The 14,846-nt window shown below is 46.1% G+C and overlaps 1 protein-coding gene across 5 annotated transcripts in view; it reads left to right on the forward strand.

Moving 5' to 3' along the window:
* palld (palladin, cytoskeletal associated protein) overlaps window positions 1-14,846 on the forward strand; it is an 88,507-nt gene that overhangs the window by 2,386 nt on the left and 71,275 nt on the right. Inside the window, exon 1 of one of the 5 annotated variants that reach the window (XM_054789232.1) lies at window positions 13,037-13,180. The exons of the other annotated variants lie outside the window; for them this stretch is intronic. Within the exon in view, the coding sequence (XP_054645207.1) occupies window positions 13,152-13,180 (29 nt within the window). The 5' untranslated portion in view covers window positions 13,037-13,151. Of the gene's footprint in view, window positions 1-13,036; window positions 13,181-14,846 lie in introns of those variants that run through there. 5 annotated transcript variants of the gene reach the window in all.

Consider the following 14,846-nt stretch of genomic DNA (forward strand, 5'->3'; position numbering starts at 1 on the left):
TGAGAAGAAAATTTAAGAATGTTGAATTATTTGGACGAAGAGTCCAGGGTGTACCCCGCCTGTTGCCCGAAGTCAGCTGGGATAGGCTCCAGCATGCCCCCCGCAACCCTAATGAGGAGAAGCGGCATAGAAAATGGATGGATGGAATTATTTGGTATTATTTGAAAACCCCCCAGCAAAAATGGGATTATAATAACAGAATCATCTTTTACAGCGATATGATGTATTGAGATACTTCTTAGCATATGTTTACAAAATATCAAAGTGGAAAACTTGCATTCTTTCATTTTTCGCTACGTAGCCCTGGTTGGAAAAAACGCTGACTTATCAGATTACAGGGTTAGGGTTCGTGTTTGTTTTAACCATAAAAGTTATATATAAGTTATACATTACACAAACGATACAAAGTATAATATAATCAATAACAAAAAAATGTGAAATACACATAACATAACACATATAGAATGAAATGTTTTCTTCAACCCCCCTACTTAAGTTGCGTTGAAGGCAGCAAGTGAACTTCTATTTGCTATTTGCAAATGATTTAAGTGTCGTGACCATCAGCAAAGTTTGTGCAATGCCTATGATTTATTTTCCATCCTCTCTCATACTCACAAATGCTTGTTCGCCCCCCCATGACACGGTCATGTAACAGGACACACCTGGGCAACAAAACACACCTGTCACTCACATGTTCCATCACTTTTGCTCACATGAAAAATGGGGTGGATTCATATTCATCTTTGGATGTCAAACCCAAATGTTTTCAGTCTACAGCAAAAACCAGGACATGGACTTGATGCTTTCAGATGAGACAGACTGTGACGGTTGTAAGTCAGATCTTAGACCTACACTGGTGCCTTGGTTAACGTCATTTATCCATCGCAGAAGATCCGACTCTAACCAAGGCATGCTTTCTCACAGAAAATAATGTCAATCCAGAAAATGATGCAAACGTCATTGCAGATGACAAATGAAACGGACAACTGATTATTTAACATCACTTTTACTTTTATTTAACTCTCTTTGCAAACAGCGACCGGAGAGGGGAGGATTGCAGTGGAGTTTTGCAGAGAGGATTTGTTTATAACTGTTACTGCGCTCATGTGGCACAAATATGTATGCAGAAAGGTCTGTTAATGACTCTTTAACACGCACACTTTTACACTGACATGTGAACATTTAATCACGTTGTTACCTGCAGACACAACAACCACTGAAGGGGAGCGAAGGAGGGGGAATCCTCAAGAGCTGCGTTTCTGGCGTCTCTTTAAGATTTACCCAAAATGGGGCAAGGCACTGTCACTGACTGTCACGGTGTGGCTTACGCCAACTAAAAAGATTGGAACCCGTGATGCAGAAGGACACAGCGCTAGTAAGAAATCTATTTATTATACAAGGTAAAAATACAACAAAACAAAAATGACTACAAGAAAGAACAACTAAGGAACGCAGGGCTAGAGCCAAAAACTACAAGGAACAAAAAACACTGCTAAGCAGGAAAAAGGGCAACGACAAAAAGATAACTAAAGAACACAGGGCATAAGCCAAAAAACTACAGGTAACGAAAAACACTGCAAGGCAGGAAAAAAGGGTACTCACAGAAACAAAATGAGCTGCAGGGAAAAAAGTGCAGAACAGGTAGAGGCAGTAACAATACACAATGGCGGTAGATACACGGATAAAGGAGACCAGTTGGGAGCCAAGGAATGAGGAACAGGAAGCAGGGTTGGCAAGGGAATAACTGGCAACTGGGTAGTGACTGAGCAGAGGTATATATGGAGAGCAGCAGATAGATCGCAGGTGTTCCTAATTACTCATCAGAGCAGCCATGACACTGCAGGGAGAAAACAGAGGCGGCAGCAGAGTGCAAAATCAACACAGAACATGACACTGACAATATGAAAATGTTTTTTTATGTTGTGCAAACGCTAACAAGAGCTAATTCAGGCGTCCCTGCGTGTAAGAGCTCCAAATGAGACTAACTGAATGGTTCGCTGCTGCTGAGAAAGAGAGTATCATGGGTGGCAAAAAGATGGGGGAAAAATAAACGTCATGTATTTCAAAGACAAAGCAAAATAAAAGCGAAGAGAGCATGCGTGGCTGGAAGCCCGTGTGCCACTAGCAGCTGTTTTTTTTCATTTTCTACATTAAACAGCACATCTACCGGTTGTAGAAGCTGGACATTTACTTTGAAATATGTTTGACATTTTTGTCAATTGTTTATTTTGTCTTATTTTGCTCATTGATGCTTTTGTGGGCTTTTTTCCCAACAAAAGGTAAAAGTGATGTTAAATGTTTAGTTCATTTGTCATTTGGAATGATTTTTGCATAATTTTGCGCATGTAAAGCTACCATTATTGACTATAAAATGTGCTTTGTGTTAACATTTTTGGGTGTCTGGAAGGGATGAATTGGATTGACATGATTTTCTATGGGAACATTTGCTTTGGTTAGAGTTCGTTTTGGTTTGACTCGTACCTTCTGGAAGGGATTCATGATGCTAAGCAAGACACCACCATATCGATGTATGCATATACACATTATTGTTGCCACACTTCCTCACTCGAAAAAATGAGCTCATGCCAGCAAGGAAAAGATTCCTGGCACCTGGAAGCTGAGTAACTTGTGGGTGTGGTCTTGTTGTCATGATCAAGAATCCATTCTTCTGTGTGTCTTCACTTCCAAGTGTAAGCTTTCTTCACACCTGCAAGGCTTAAAGGGGTAGGTGGGATGTTTTGACATGAAGTTGTATGACATCCCCATCAGCAGTGTGGTACATCAACAGTGACTTACCCCCACTTCGTCCCACGAGTCCAGTTCTGGTCAGATTTCGGTGATGAAGAATGTACTTCCGCTTAGTTGGTGGGTCATTGAAGTAAACAGTTTGGCTTCTCAAAACAAAATGCATTCAAAAGAGTAATACACCTGCATCACAAAAATGCCTCCTCCAAAAAATCAGATCTCGCAAATGGCTCGGCGTTACTTCCTCTCCCGTCGTATGTCTGCTTCTTCGAGGAGGCATTTTTGTGATGAACCATCTCTTTAAGTTGTGGTTAATGAGAAGGTGAGTAAATGAGTGAATGATGCTTCCGTGTCAGATAGGCAGCAGACTCCACACAAGCGCTGTGTTGCCATCAGTCCCATGCCAAGTAATTACAGGGCCAGCATTGACGATCATTTTTAATTGGGCCTTTTTCAAGATCATTGAATGATTTTTTTTTCCTTAAATTAGTTCATCATGATTACAGGAAAAAGAGTTTAGGCAAACAAAAAATTGTATCAACACACAATTTGTGAACTGTTTAACAATATATCATTGAAAATATAAGACAAGTACAATAAAAAAAATAACATTTGCTTATCCCCGTTTATTTAATCCAGTTGTAAAGAAAGACATTTATATCGCTACTCAAGGCCGGCTTCCTTCACGATGGTTGTACTTCAGCAGGAAACACAAGGAATGTGTTCTTTTCAAAAGCTCACTTAGATTTGGACGTTCTTGTAGTAGGCTGTCATGTTGATGCTCACGGCTGTGTTCAAGGTGGGACATGGTCAATAAAAAGCTCAGATGGCTATTTCTCCCTGCACTGGTGGCTTTCCCCTTAGTTTCTTGAGTCAGGGTGTGAAGTTTCACCCAACAAGGTGAAACTTTTCCTGCCCCTACAAGGTTCTTATCACACATCATCCTAAAATACCCACTAATCCACCTCGTAATTCTCACATACAGTATGTCTCACATGCTTACAAGAAGGGCTAAAACTGACTTTGTGAAATTCCAACATGAGGCTTTGTTATGTTTTCTGTTGCTTTTGAAAGGAATTGAACATCTGTCTCCTACAACTCCAAGTAGTTTGGTTGAAATCAGTTCACTGCCAGTAAACGCGGGCGCACTGTCTTCGCAGGACACCCACATCATACGCAAGAGTCTTGTCTTCCCTGCTGACCAACCAGCGCAGAACCCAAACAGAGGGTGCCAAAAGGGGCTATGGTTCACTTATTTTATTACCCATTGTCAGGGAAATCCTTGCAGATAACCAAGACAAGTACTGGACTGTATAACTACTCAAAGAAACAGACTCAACCACGGCAAGATTGTCTTACTCGCGAGGAGAAACGGAGGGACGCACCAGAGTTGTATCCCATACCGCTCTGGATTCGCTCTCCGAAAAACCTCTCTCTTTATTTGCTATTGGGCGTTCCCTAGTTACAGGAGAGTTCAGCTTCTCAAGGAAGGGGCCTACTACAGCTGAACTCTGTGTCTCTAGCTACTGTATGTGTGTGCGTCAGTGTAGTGATATCATACATGTGTGGTTTAATTAATTTTCTAACATCACAGAATGTGACCTTGAGCACCTCAACCTCCTCCATGTCTCTGAGTTACACAAGACTGACCCCTTTGATTCCCCTCACAGGGCCTGCTTACTCCCTTCTATACACAAGAGTACAACAATAATATATTCATAAAGTGGGTGATAACGTATATAGATTTCTCTAACAAGGCTCTTGTTTGAACTGATGCTGCAAATTGCAGCTGCTCTCGTTTATGGTCACATCACATTCTCACACGTGAAAACGTGTGAGCGTTTAGTACATTTTCATAACAAAACCTTCACAGCAATAGAAACACATTCTTTCACACCCACCTCAACTTCTGCCAATAGAATGGGGGGGGGGGGGGGGGGGGGACTCTGGAATGCTTTGCCATTTTAACTAGCTTGACTCACTGCTACCTCCTGTGGTATTGCATGGGCAGATGTACCACCATGTAGACCCCAACATACAAGACAACTCCTCTTTTTCAACACCTGATTTGGGAATACTTTTAAAATGAAAAGGAATTAAAAAGTCCCGTCTGTCTTGTTTAGGTACTGAATGGAGGCACTCTACCTCAAAACTACATTGCATGTTTGTTTTTATTAGTGCCGTCAATGGACTAAAACATTGAATCACTATTAATCACATTTAGTTCATAGTTAACTCATAATTAATAGCATTCAATCGCAGATGAAAAAAGTTTTTATTGTAAATCTCTTTGTCACAAAATGGCGTGCAGCCGTACTTAGGACTCACAATGCAGATAGGACACAAAAATACATCTGTGTAACAAAGGAATTTAATAACAATAAACAAAAAAAAGGTACAAAAACAAGAACTAAGAATGTCCACAGGGAAAAAGTACAACAAAGACACCGGACGAGTCACGGGAATAAAGGTAACTAAGGGCGCTGCACACACGGCTAGCAGGTAACAAAAAGGTACAACAAAAAATCACTGTTACTCAAACTAACAGGAGACACTAAACACTGTAGAAGAGAAAAGCTACTCTAACAACAAGTCAACTGCTACACAAGCAGGCAAAAAGCACAATAGTCACAGTAGCCGAAAAGCATAAGACCAGACCAGGGTACCAGAGAGTAACAAGGAGCAATGGGAATCAGGTGTGCATAAGAAGACGTTCTGGCGATGAGTGAGAGGAGACCCAGGCACTATACAGTATAGTCCACAGAAGATTGGTGCCTGGACTCCTCCCTTGGTGATTGGGTGTACTGCAAAAGAAGCAACGTTAGATGGCAGCAGAGCATACCCAAACCATGAAACTCTTTGTGGTAAAGGACTCAATATGCAACTACAACTTTAACTACATCAAATTTTATGTAAAGGGATATCAAGTTTGGAAATATGGGCCATTATTTTATTCAAAAAACAATATACAATTCAAAATCCCACAATTTTTGCATTTTTTGGCAGCGTTTTGTCCACTTTGTTTGACGGTCCTTGAACGCACCTTCTAATGTTGTCCCATGCTGCACAGATGCAGGCCCGTAACCAGATATTTTTCGGGGGGTTCAAAAATCTGAGTGAACGGACCTTTTGCGAGGGCGCAAAGCGCCCGAGCGGGGGGTGGGTGTGGGAGGGGGGTGTCCCCCCTCCCAGAGCAGGGAAGATTTTGCATTTGGAGCCCGAAAAAAACAGTTTTCTGATACATATTTTGGACAGACATAACAACAATGTTATTTCCTCCAAATGACAAGCTTAAGGGCAAAATGCCAACATCAAGCTTGCCCTATTTAGATAAGTTCATCAGTTTACTGGGCGACTGAGCATGCCATGGCTTCAGTGGTGGATGCTATTTCCACAGGCCTACACAATATGAATCACTACAATGTGTTTCAGCCTTACCTATCGCTCATTCAGCATCATCTTTCTTGGAAAATATGTCCACCACTTCCTCCAGGTTGATAAGCTTTCTGTAGTGAATGTGGAGTGAAGTGCCAGGTGTTATGAACGGCCAAGGCCGTGATGCAGGAATCCAAAATGCAGAGTCGAATAGGTGAAAACAGAAAAGGTCTTTAATACAAAAATGGATAACAAAAAGGTACCAAAAACCACACAAGAAACAAAGTACAACCAAAATACATCCGGACCTAGTCGCGGGAAAAAGTAACAAAAAACACTGCTAGCAAGGTGAGCTGAGCAGGGAAAAATACAGACAAGAACAAAAAGAGCTGCTAACAAAAAACTAGCAGAAGTACCAAAGAATACAGCTACTGCAGAAGACGTCAAGCAGGCAGGTACTTACAGGTGAGCAGAGCGAGGGTCAGAAAGCCAAAACACAATGCACAAGAACAAGCTGGAAGGAGCTGAACAGGGTGTAGCAAAGGGACAATCTGGCACTGGATGTGAGTAAGCACACAGCTTAAATAGAACAACTAATCAGGCACAGGTGAAGATGATCAGCAATCAGGGTGCTCAGGAGTGTGCTGCAACAGAGAAGCAGTAGAAGGCAGTACCGCAGCACACAATCCTGACAGTATCCCCCCCTTTTATAAGACGCCCCCTGGCGGCATACCTGGTTTATTGGGGTGAGCGGAGTGGAAGTCGGAAATGAGGGAGGGATCCAGGATACGGGAGCAGGCGACCCAGGAGCGCTCTTCTGGTCCATATCCCTCCCAGTCGACCAAATACTGCACCCCCCTCCCCCTTCTTCTCGAATCTAATAAGGCTCTCACCGTGTACGCGGGCTGACCGTCGATGATGCGGGGCGGGGGTGGAGCCTCGACCAAAGGGCACAGTGGACTGGTAGCGACAGGCTTGATGCAGGAGACGTGGAAGACTGGGTGGACTTTAAGAGCCGGTGGGAGCTCCAGCTTGACAGCTGACTTGTTAACTATTGCCTTGATCTTGTAAGGTCCCACGAACCTTGGAGCCAGCTTCCGAGAGGTCCCTGCAAGCGGAAGGTCTTTAGAAGACAGCCATACCTCCATCCCAGGCTGGTAATCAGGTGCGGGAACCCGGTGCCTGTCAGCAATCCGGCGGTTGTGTTCTGCTGTACGTGTTAATGCAGCCCGGGTCTCTCGCCAGATGCGTCGGGCACGTCGTAGGTGTACATGAACTGCCGGGACGGTAATTTCTGCTTCCTGGGAGGGGAAAAGCGGGGGCTGGTAACCAAAAACAGTCTTGAAGGGTGACATACCTGTCGCCGAGCAGGGTAACGAGTTGTGGGCATACTCGATCCAGGGGAGGTGGGTCGACCAGGAGGAGGGGTGTCGATGACAAACGCACCTGAGTGCTGCTTCCAAGTCCTGGTTGGCCCGCTCCGTCTGGCCGTTGGACTGAGGGTGGTAACCAGAAGAAAGACTAACGGTCGCCCCCAATGCCTTATTAAATGCCCGCCACACTCTTGAAGCAAATTGAGGCCCTCTGTCCGAAACAATGTCTGCAGGTATCCCGTGTAGGCGGAAGACGTGCCTCACCAACAGTTTAGCTGTCTCTAGGGCCGTGGGCAACTTGGGGAGCGACACAAAATGCGCCATCTTCGAAAACCTGTCCACGATATTGAGTATGACGGTCCGGCCATATGACGAGGGTAATCCAGTGATGAAGTCCATTGCGATGTGGGACCATGGCCGACCAGGGACAGGTAACGGCTGAAGCAAACCGGCAGGAGGGCGATGGGAAGCTTTACCTCTGGCGCAGACGGAGCAGGCGGCGACAAACTTCTTCACGTCAGCTGTCATGGTAGGCCACCAGAACCTTTGGGAGACCAGGAATAGGGTTCGTCGAATCCCCGGGTGGCAGGCAATCTTAGACGAGTGACCCCACAGCAGCACCTCGGATCTGAGTCGTTCAGGAACAAACAATCTCCCCTCTGGGCACCCCTCTGGTAGTTCCGTCTGTCCCGCTGCCTCTGAGACCTTCCTCTCCACCTCCCACTGGAGGGCGCCGAGTATCCGGGCGACAGGTACGATTGTCTCCGGTGGTGAGTCCGACTCCACCGGGGAAAAGATCCTAGATAGTGCATCAGGCTTAATATTCCGTGATCCAGGTCTGTAAGTGATAGAGAAGTTAAACCTTGTTAAGAACAGTGACCATCTGGCTTGGCGAGAGTTGAGTCTGTGCGCTGAGCGTATATATGCCAGGTTCTTGTGGTCCGTAATAACTACCAACGGCTGGGCTGCACCCTCCAGCCAATGTCTCCACTCCCGCAGCGCGAGCACAATGGCCAGCAGTTCCCGATTGCCCACATCATAATTTCTCTCTGCCGAGGTGAGGCGACGTGAGAAAAAGGCACACGGGTGCAGCTTCTGGTCGACTGGTGAGCGCTGGGATAGAACCGCCCCCACTCCCGTATCCGAGGCATCGACCTCAACGATAAACTGCAAGGCAGGATCAGGGTGAGTAAGGACAGGGGCAGACGTAAACAGTGCTTTAAGCTTGGTAAACGCTTCCTCAGCTTCGGGAGACCATACAAAGGGAACCTTTACTGATGTAAGCCTTGTCAGAGGTTCTGCCTTTATGCTGAAATTACGAATGAACTTCCGGTAGAAGTTCGCGAACCCCAAGAACCTCTGCAAGTGCTTCCTTGATTTGGGAGAAGGCCAATCGACCACCGCCTGGATCTTGGCGGGATCGGCTCTTAACTTGTCCTTCTCCACTATAAACCCTAAAAAGGACACGGATGTGGTATGAAACTCGCACTTCTCCGCCTTGACAAAAAGGCGATTCTCCAACAGCCGCTGAAGGATGCGGCGTACATGCTGGATATGCTCCTGGAGGGAATTAGAAAAAATCAGGATGTCGTCTAGGTAAACAAAACAGCAGTGGTTAATCATATCCCTAAGTATATCATTTATTAAACATTGGAATACGGCGGGTGCGTTGGTAAGGCCGAAGGGCATAACAAGATACTCGAAGTGACCGAGTGGCGTATTAAAAGCCGTCTTCCACTCGTCCCCCTCTTTGATTCGAACCAGGTGGTAAGCATTCCTAAGGTCGAGTTTGGAAAAGATCTTGGCCGAATGAAGAGACGAAAAGGCGGAGTCCATGAGAGGAAGCGGGTAACGGTTCTTAATGGTAATGTCATTAAGGCCGCGAAAATCAATACAAGGCCGTAGAGACTTATCCTTCTTTTCGACAAAGAAAAAGCCGGCCCCAAGTGGAGAGGACGAGGGGCGAATAAGTCCGGCAGCTAGAGAGGAAGCAATGTATTCCTTGAGCGCAAGTTGCTCGGGTCCAGAGATGCTATAAAGCCTAGCATTGGGTAATGGTGCTCCCGGAAGGAGTTCAATAGCGCAGTCATATGGACGATGGGGGGGTAAACTCTGAGCTCTGTCCTTGCTAAATACCATGCGGAGGTCATGATAGACGTCGGGAACACCAGTGACATCAATCTTCTCAGTGTTCCTAGGTTTACCTGAAACTGTGGGTACCGCGGAACGTAAGCAACTAGCAAAACAGTGACTGCCCCAATTAACTATCTGTCCCCTCGTCCAATCCACCGTCGGGTTATGAATCTGGAGCCAAGTGAGACCTAGAACTACGGGCGCGGATTGAGACGGAGCGATAAAAAAACTAATGGATTCATGGTGGTTGCCAGACAATTGAAGAGATAACGGAACGGTTCTATGAGTGACTACCGCCAAGGGGCGTCCATCCAGTGAGTGAACCTCCTTATGGTCTCTCAACTCAACCCCCTGAATGCCATGTTCCTTAACAAAATTAGAGTCAATAAAGCAATCATCCGCCCCAGAGTCGACTAATGCAGAAATCCGAACATTGACGCCCCCCCCCGTAATGAGTCCAGTCACCTGTAGTCTCTTAAAGGCTGCTGGAGTCGGAGCCGACGCCGGAGGCATTTCAGCATACTCACAACGGTCCTGCGTAGGCTGATTCTCCCTCGACTTAGATACGGCGGTCGATCCTGCGCCAGTCTCCTTAACGTCAGGAGGAGATCCGGCGCGGCGTGCCGGTCGCGCGGGGCATCTGTTGATGGTGTGGTTGGGTTCGCCGCAGTACAGGCAAAGGCGGAGTCGTAGCCTCCGCGACCTCTCCGCAGCAGACAGGCGTCTTCCCCCGAGTTGCATGGGCTCCGCAATCTCCTCGGTGGCCGCCGTTGATGGAACTCCCTCTGTTCCGCTGGTTCCGGAAGTTAGTGGTATCAGCCGAAACTCCTGACGGTGGTTCTTGGCTGATCCTGCAGGTAGTCCCTCACTGCGTTCGCGATCACGTTCCCGGAGGCGATTATCCAGCCGTATGGCTAGGTCGACAAGCTCGTTGAGCGTGGTGGTGAACTCCCTCACTGCCAGCTCATCCTTGATCCGCTCGTTAAGAGCCTTGCGAAATATTCCGCGGAGAGCCTCCTCATCATATCGGCTTTCTGCCGCCAGCACTCTAAAGTCCACAGAAAAAGCCGCTACCGAGCGTTTGCCCTGTCGTAGGTCCAACAATTGGTTACCGGCCTCCCTACTACGGATAGGGTGATCGAAGACCTGCCGTAGCTCCTCCAAAAAAACAGGATAGGAGGTGCGTAACTCCGGCTTAGCTTTGCTCACCGCTATAGCCCACGCTGCTGCTTTATCAGTAAGTAGGCTCATTATAAACGCTATCTTGGCCTGGTCGGAATAGTAAGTGCTGGGTTGTTGGTCAAAAATCAGGGTACACTGGTGTAAAAATTGTCTGCAATCCATAGATTCCCCCGAAAAGCGTGGGGGGGGTGGGAGGCTAGGCTCGCGACTATTACTGCTGCTGGCAGCAGGTGCGATTCGAACAACCTCTGATGAGGGAGCTGCACCCTCCGACTGTCCTGGGTGAGAGCCAAGTCCCAGATGCTGCTAAATAGCGCTAATGCTAGTGGCGAGGGCGGCCAGGGACTCCATAACTCCCCGGAGGGATTGCTCATGGCTGCCGACGAGCGCACCTTGTTGGGATAGTGCGGCCTTTATATGTGCGAACTCTGCGGATTCCATGTTTGGCCAGATTGTTCTGTTATGAACGGCCAAGGCCGTGATGCAGGAATCCAAAATGCAGAGTCGAATAGGTGAAAACAGAAAAGGTCTTTAATACAAAAATGGATAACAAAAAGGTACCAAAAACCACACAAGAAACAAAGTACAACCAAAATACATCCGGACCTAGTCGCGGGAAACAGTAACAAAAAACACTGCTAGCAAGGTGAGCTGAGCAGGGAAAAATACAGACAAGAACAAAAAGAGCTGCTAACAAAAAACTAGCAGAAGTACCAAAGAATACAGCTACTGCAGAAGACGTCAAGCAGGCAGGTAGGTACTTACAGGTGAGCAGAGCGAGGGTCAGAAAGCCAAAACACAATGCACAAGAACAAGCTGGAAGGAGCTGAACAGGGTGTAGCAAAGGGACAATCTGGCACTGGATGTGAGTAAGCACACAGCTTAAATAGAACAACTAATCAGGCACAGGTGAAGATGATCAGCAATCAGGGTGCTCAGGAGTGTGCTGCAACAGAGAAGCAGTAGAAGGCAGTACCGCAGCACACAATCCTGACACCAGGGGGTCAGCCGTTGTTGCGTCATACTGGCCCTCATGTTGGTGTTCAGACGCTTCAAGGTACTGGCACTTGGCTCACATTCACACCATGTTACTGGGATGGTACAGGCCAACTGAAGGAGGACCCTGATGTTGGGGAAGTGAACGGGATTGTGTGACGGTCCACAACTTGATGTGGGGGAATGCAGCTCCACAATGCTGTCGCTTGAATGCATCACATCCAGTCAGTTGGATTATGGACTTCTTTTAATGGCAGTGTGTCCTGTAACAACACTTTTACAGAGGAATGACAGGTTAGCGTCCACTTTGGTCACGGGATAATCATGTCTCATTCCTAACAGTTCTCAGCACTTTCTACAGCAATTTGGATTCCATTTTACAAAACAAAAAGTGTTCCAATTGGTTGTGATGGTATAGTATATTGGTTGGCTAACCCTTTCTAATTCCCCTTCACATTATTATCTTCACATTTTATCATTTGTCTCACAGGTGCGCTGATATTCATACAATGAAATATTTTGTAATCCAATTTACAATACAGGACAAGTTAACACATTCAAACTTCTTTTGCATGATGTCCCTGAACACATCTCACGTGGCCAACATGGCTGCTGCTGCACAGCGTGCAATACTAAATGAGGCCAAGCAATTAGCATTACCAAAGTAGCAACAAGTAGAACATAGAATGTTACCTGTAACAACAGTTTTACAGAGGAATGACAGGTGATCATCTACATTGCACATAAATGATTCCAAGTTAGTTCAACAAAGAAACTGCATTAAAGTCTATAAAACTTCACTCAACAGTGCAGACTGGCTCTTTCCAATTAGTGAACACGATCAAATGCACATGACGTTGTATATGACAAAATATAAACACACAGTAAACATTACATCACCAAATATCCCACAGTGCAGTTCTGAGCACTTCCTGCAGCAAAGTGCACATGCCACTATTCACCAGCAACAGGCGCTGTTGCAACACTTCTGCCATCATTTATCACAGCACATTTACACTCCGTTACAATTGCACACCTTGATAGCAGCTTTTTTTTTTCTTTTTTTTTTTTTAACCAAGCGGACCTTTGGTCGTCTGCGGGAGTGTTCGTTCGAACCCCCCGAACCCCTCCGGTTACGGGCCTGCAATTGCACACCTTGATAGCAGCTTTTTAAAACTTTTTTTTTAACCAAGAGGACCTTTGGTCATCTGCGGTCATCTTTGTTTGTCGTGAGAGTGACTGGCATGAGAGCGCTCTAGCTGCCCGAACTCCCCCTGGTTACGGGCCTGAGATGGACTACTATACTGCATTTTTACCCTTTTTCTGTCACCTCACGTTTGCTCCCAAATGTTGATACTAAGTGGGAATGCATCAAGGTAAGATTTCATGACCTTCTTGAGTGCTAATGTCCATTTTTGTTCAGTACACAACCTCTCTGAAAAGCAAAATCCAGGCTGGTACTGGTGGATGGTGGGTTCAAAAATAATATACTGTTAGGAATCCCCCATTTTTTGAATGTTTCATGCGAACTGCGGTTTGTCCCACTTTGTTTGACCGTACTTGAACACACCTTTTTCACTTTTACATTCAATTAATTTTGCTGACAAATATGAAATAAACTACTGAAAAGTAACGCTGCTTTGCTAGCAGTCCACATGTAGCTGCTCCTGTGAATCGCCACGTTTGTTGCCGTGCGACGTGGAAACGACCGTCCAGGCTGCAGTGCCCCCCTTACTTTGGTATGCGCATGACAGCCTGTGAATGCGTATTTGTGTTTTTAAACTGGTCGCCATACTACCATTGTTAATGCACGTGCACAAATACACTCCTAGTGGCGCTCAAGCACCTGCCCACCCACGTTTGTCATGTTTAATGAAGGGAGGAGGAGGCAGGCAGGGAATTTAAGGACTGTTGTAGAAATGAGACAAGTTTCCGTGTTTAACAGTAAATTCTGTTTTTATTGGCCAATTCCACAATTCCATCAATGCGGAAATCTTAGGACCCTGTGGGTGGGGCAGCCCAAAGTAACCTTAGCCTCGCTTGGTGAACCACCAGTTCAAAATCACTTCCAACTCAAAATGGCAGAAGATCATCCGACACGTTCAGTAAAATCCTATTTTTCTTGAATGACTCATTCATTGACAGCATTAACTTCCCAGCAGGTCTGAGTGTCACTGCTACATCATTCCACAGTGCTGCCGAGTGTGGGTGTGTTTTCAAGAGAAAGTATCCTTATCCTTACTTTGCGGGTGAGTGTGGTTTACTTGAAAGGCTCATTTGGCTCCTGAAAGGCAGCCTGTAAAGCTCCATCAGATTTACAGTGTACATATCTCAGTGGATTAACATGAGGCCAGTCTGGAGAGAACAAAGGAGTGATGGAGTCATGCAAACAAGCAGCACGGTTAAATAAGACAAGTTCAACAACCCACAACAAGTGAATTTCCCTGCGGTGGGATTAATAAAGTACTACTACTAACAGGGACTCTACGATCAATCTCCTCCACGCTGAGTGTGAGCGAGTCTGTGTTCGGCTTCACTTTACTGCGATACCTCAGGAAAAAGACCAGAAGGCGTCACTGAAAGAAGCTGAAGAGGGCAACAAGGAGCCAACATTGCCTCATCCTCCACTTTCGAGTGGTTGAGTCATCCTGGCCTCCAGTCAGCTGCACACCTGCTCTGCTCACCTGTGCAGCGACATGGCGCTCCAAGAGGCGAGGCCATTACCTTGGTCTTACACTCATCTACCCTTTGAAGGCTTTTATTCTTCCTGGGTGTTGCACTGCTGCTAAGAAAGTATGTGTTTGATGTGGAGCCACGTTCAATTTGCCTTTTTTTCTGTCTCACACTCTCTACTAAAAGAGTAAAAAGAAACAGATCGTTTTATGAGCGGATGAGAGGAGCATTGGGACTCGTAAAGCCAAACATACCGTGTGCGTGTGACAGGATACCAGCTGTGTGAGCACTAAACGCTCCAGACGTGGATCTTCTCTGTGCTCCGCCAGTTGCATGAAATACTGGAACAGCACTCAGATCCCAGAACAG

This window comes from Dunckerocampus dactyliophorus, chromosome 10, assembly GCF_027744805.1.
Source record: "Dunckerocampus dactyliophorus isolate RoL2022-P2 chromosome 10, RoL_Ddac_1.1, whole genome shotgun sequence".
In the NCBI taxonomy this organism is placed as follows: domain Eukaryota; kingdom Metazoa; phylum Chordata; class Actinopteri; order Syngnathiformes; family Syngnathidae; genus Dunckerocampus; species Dunckerocampus dactyliophorus.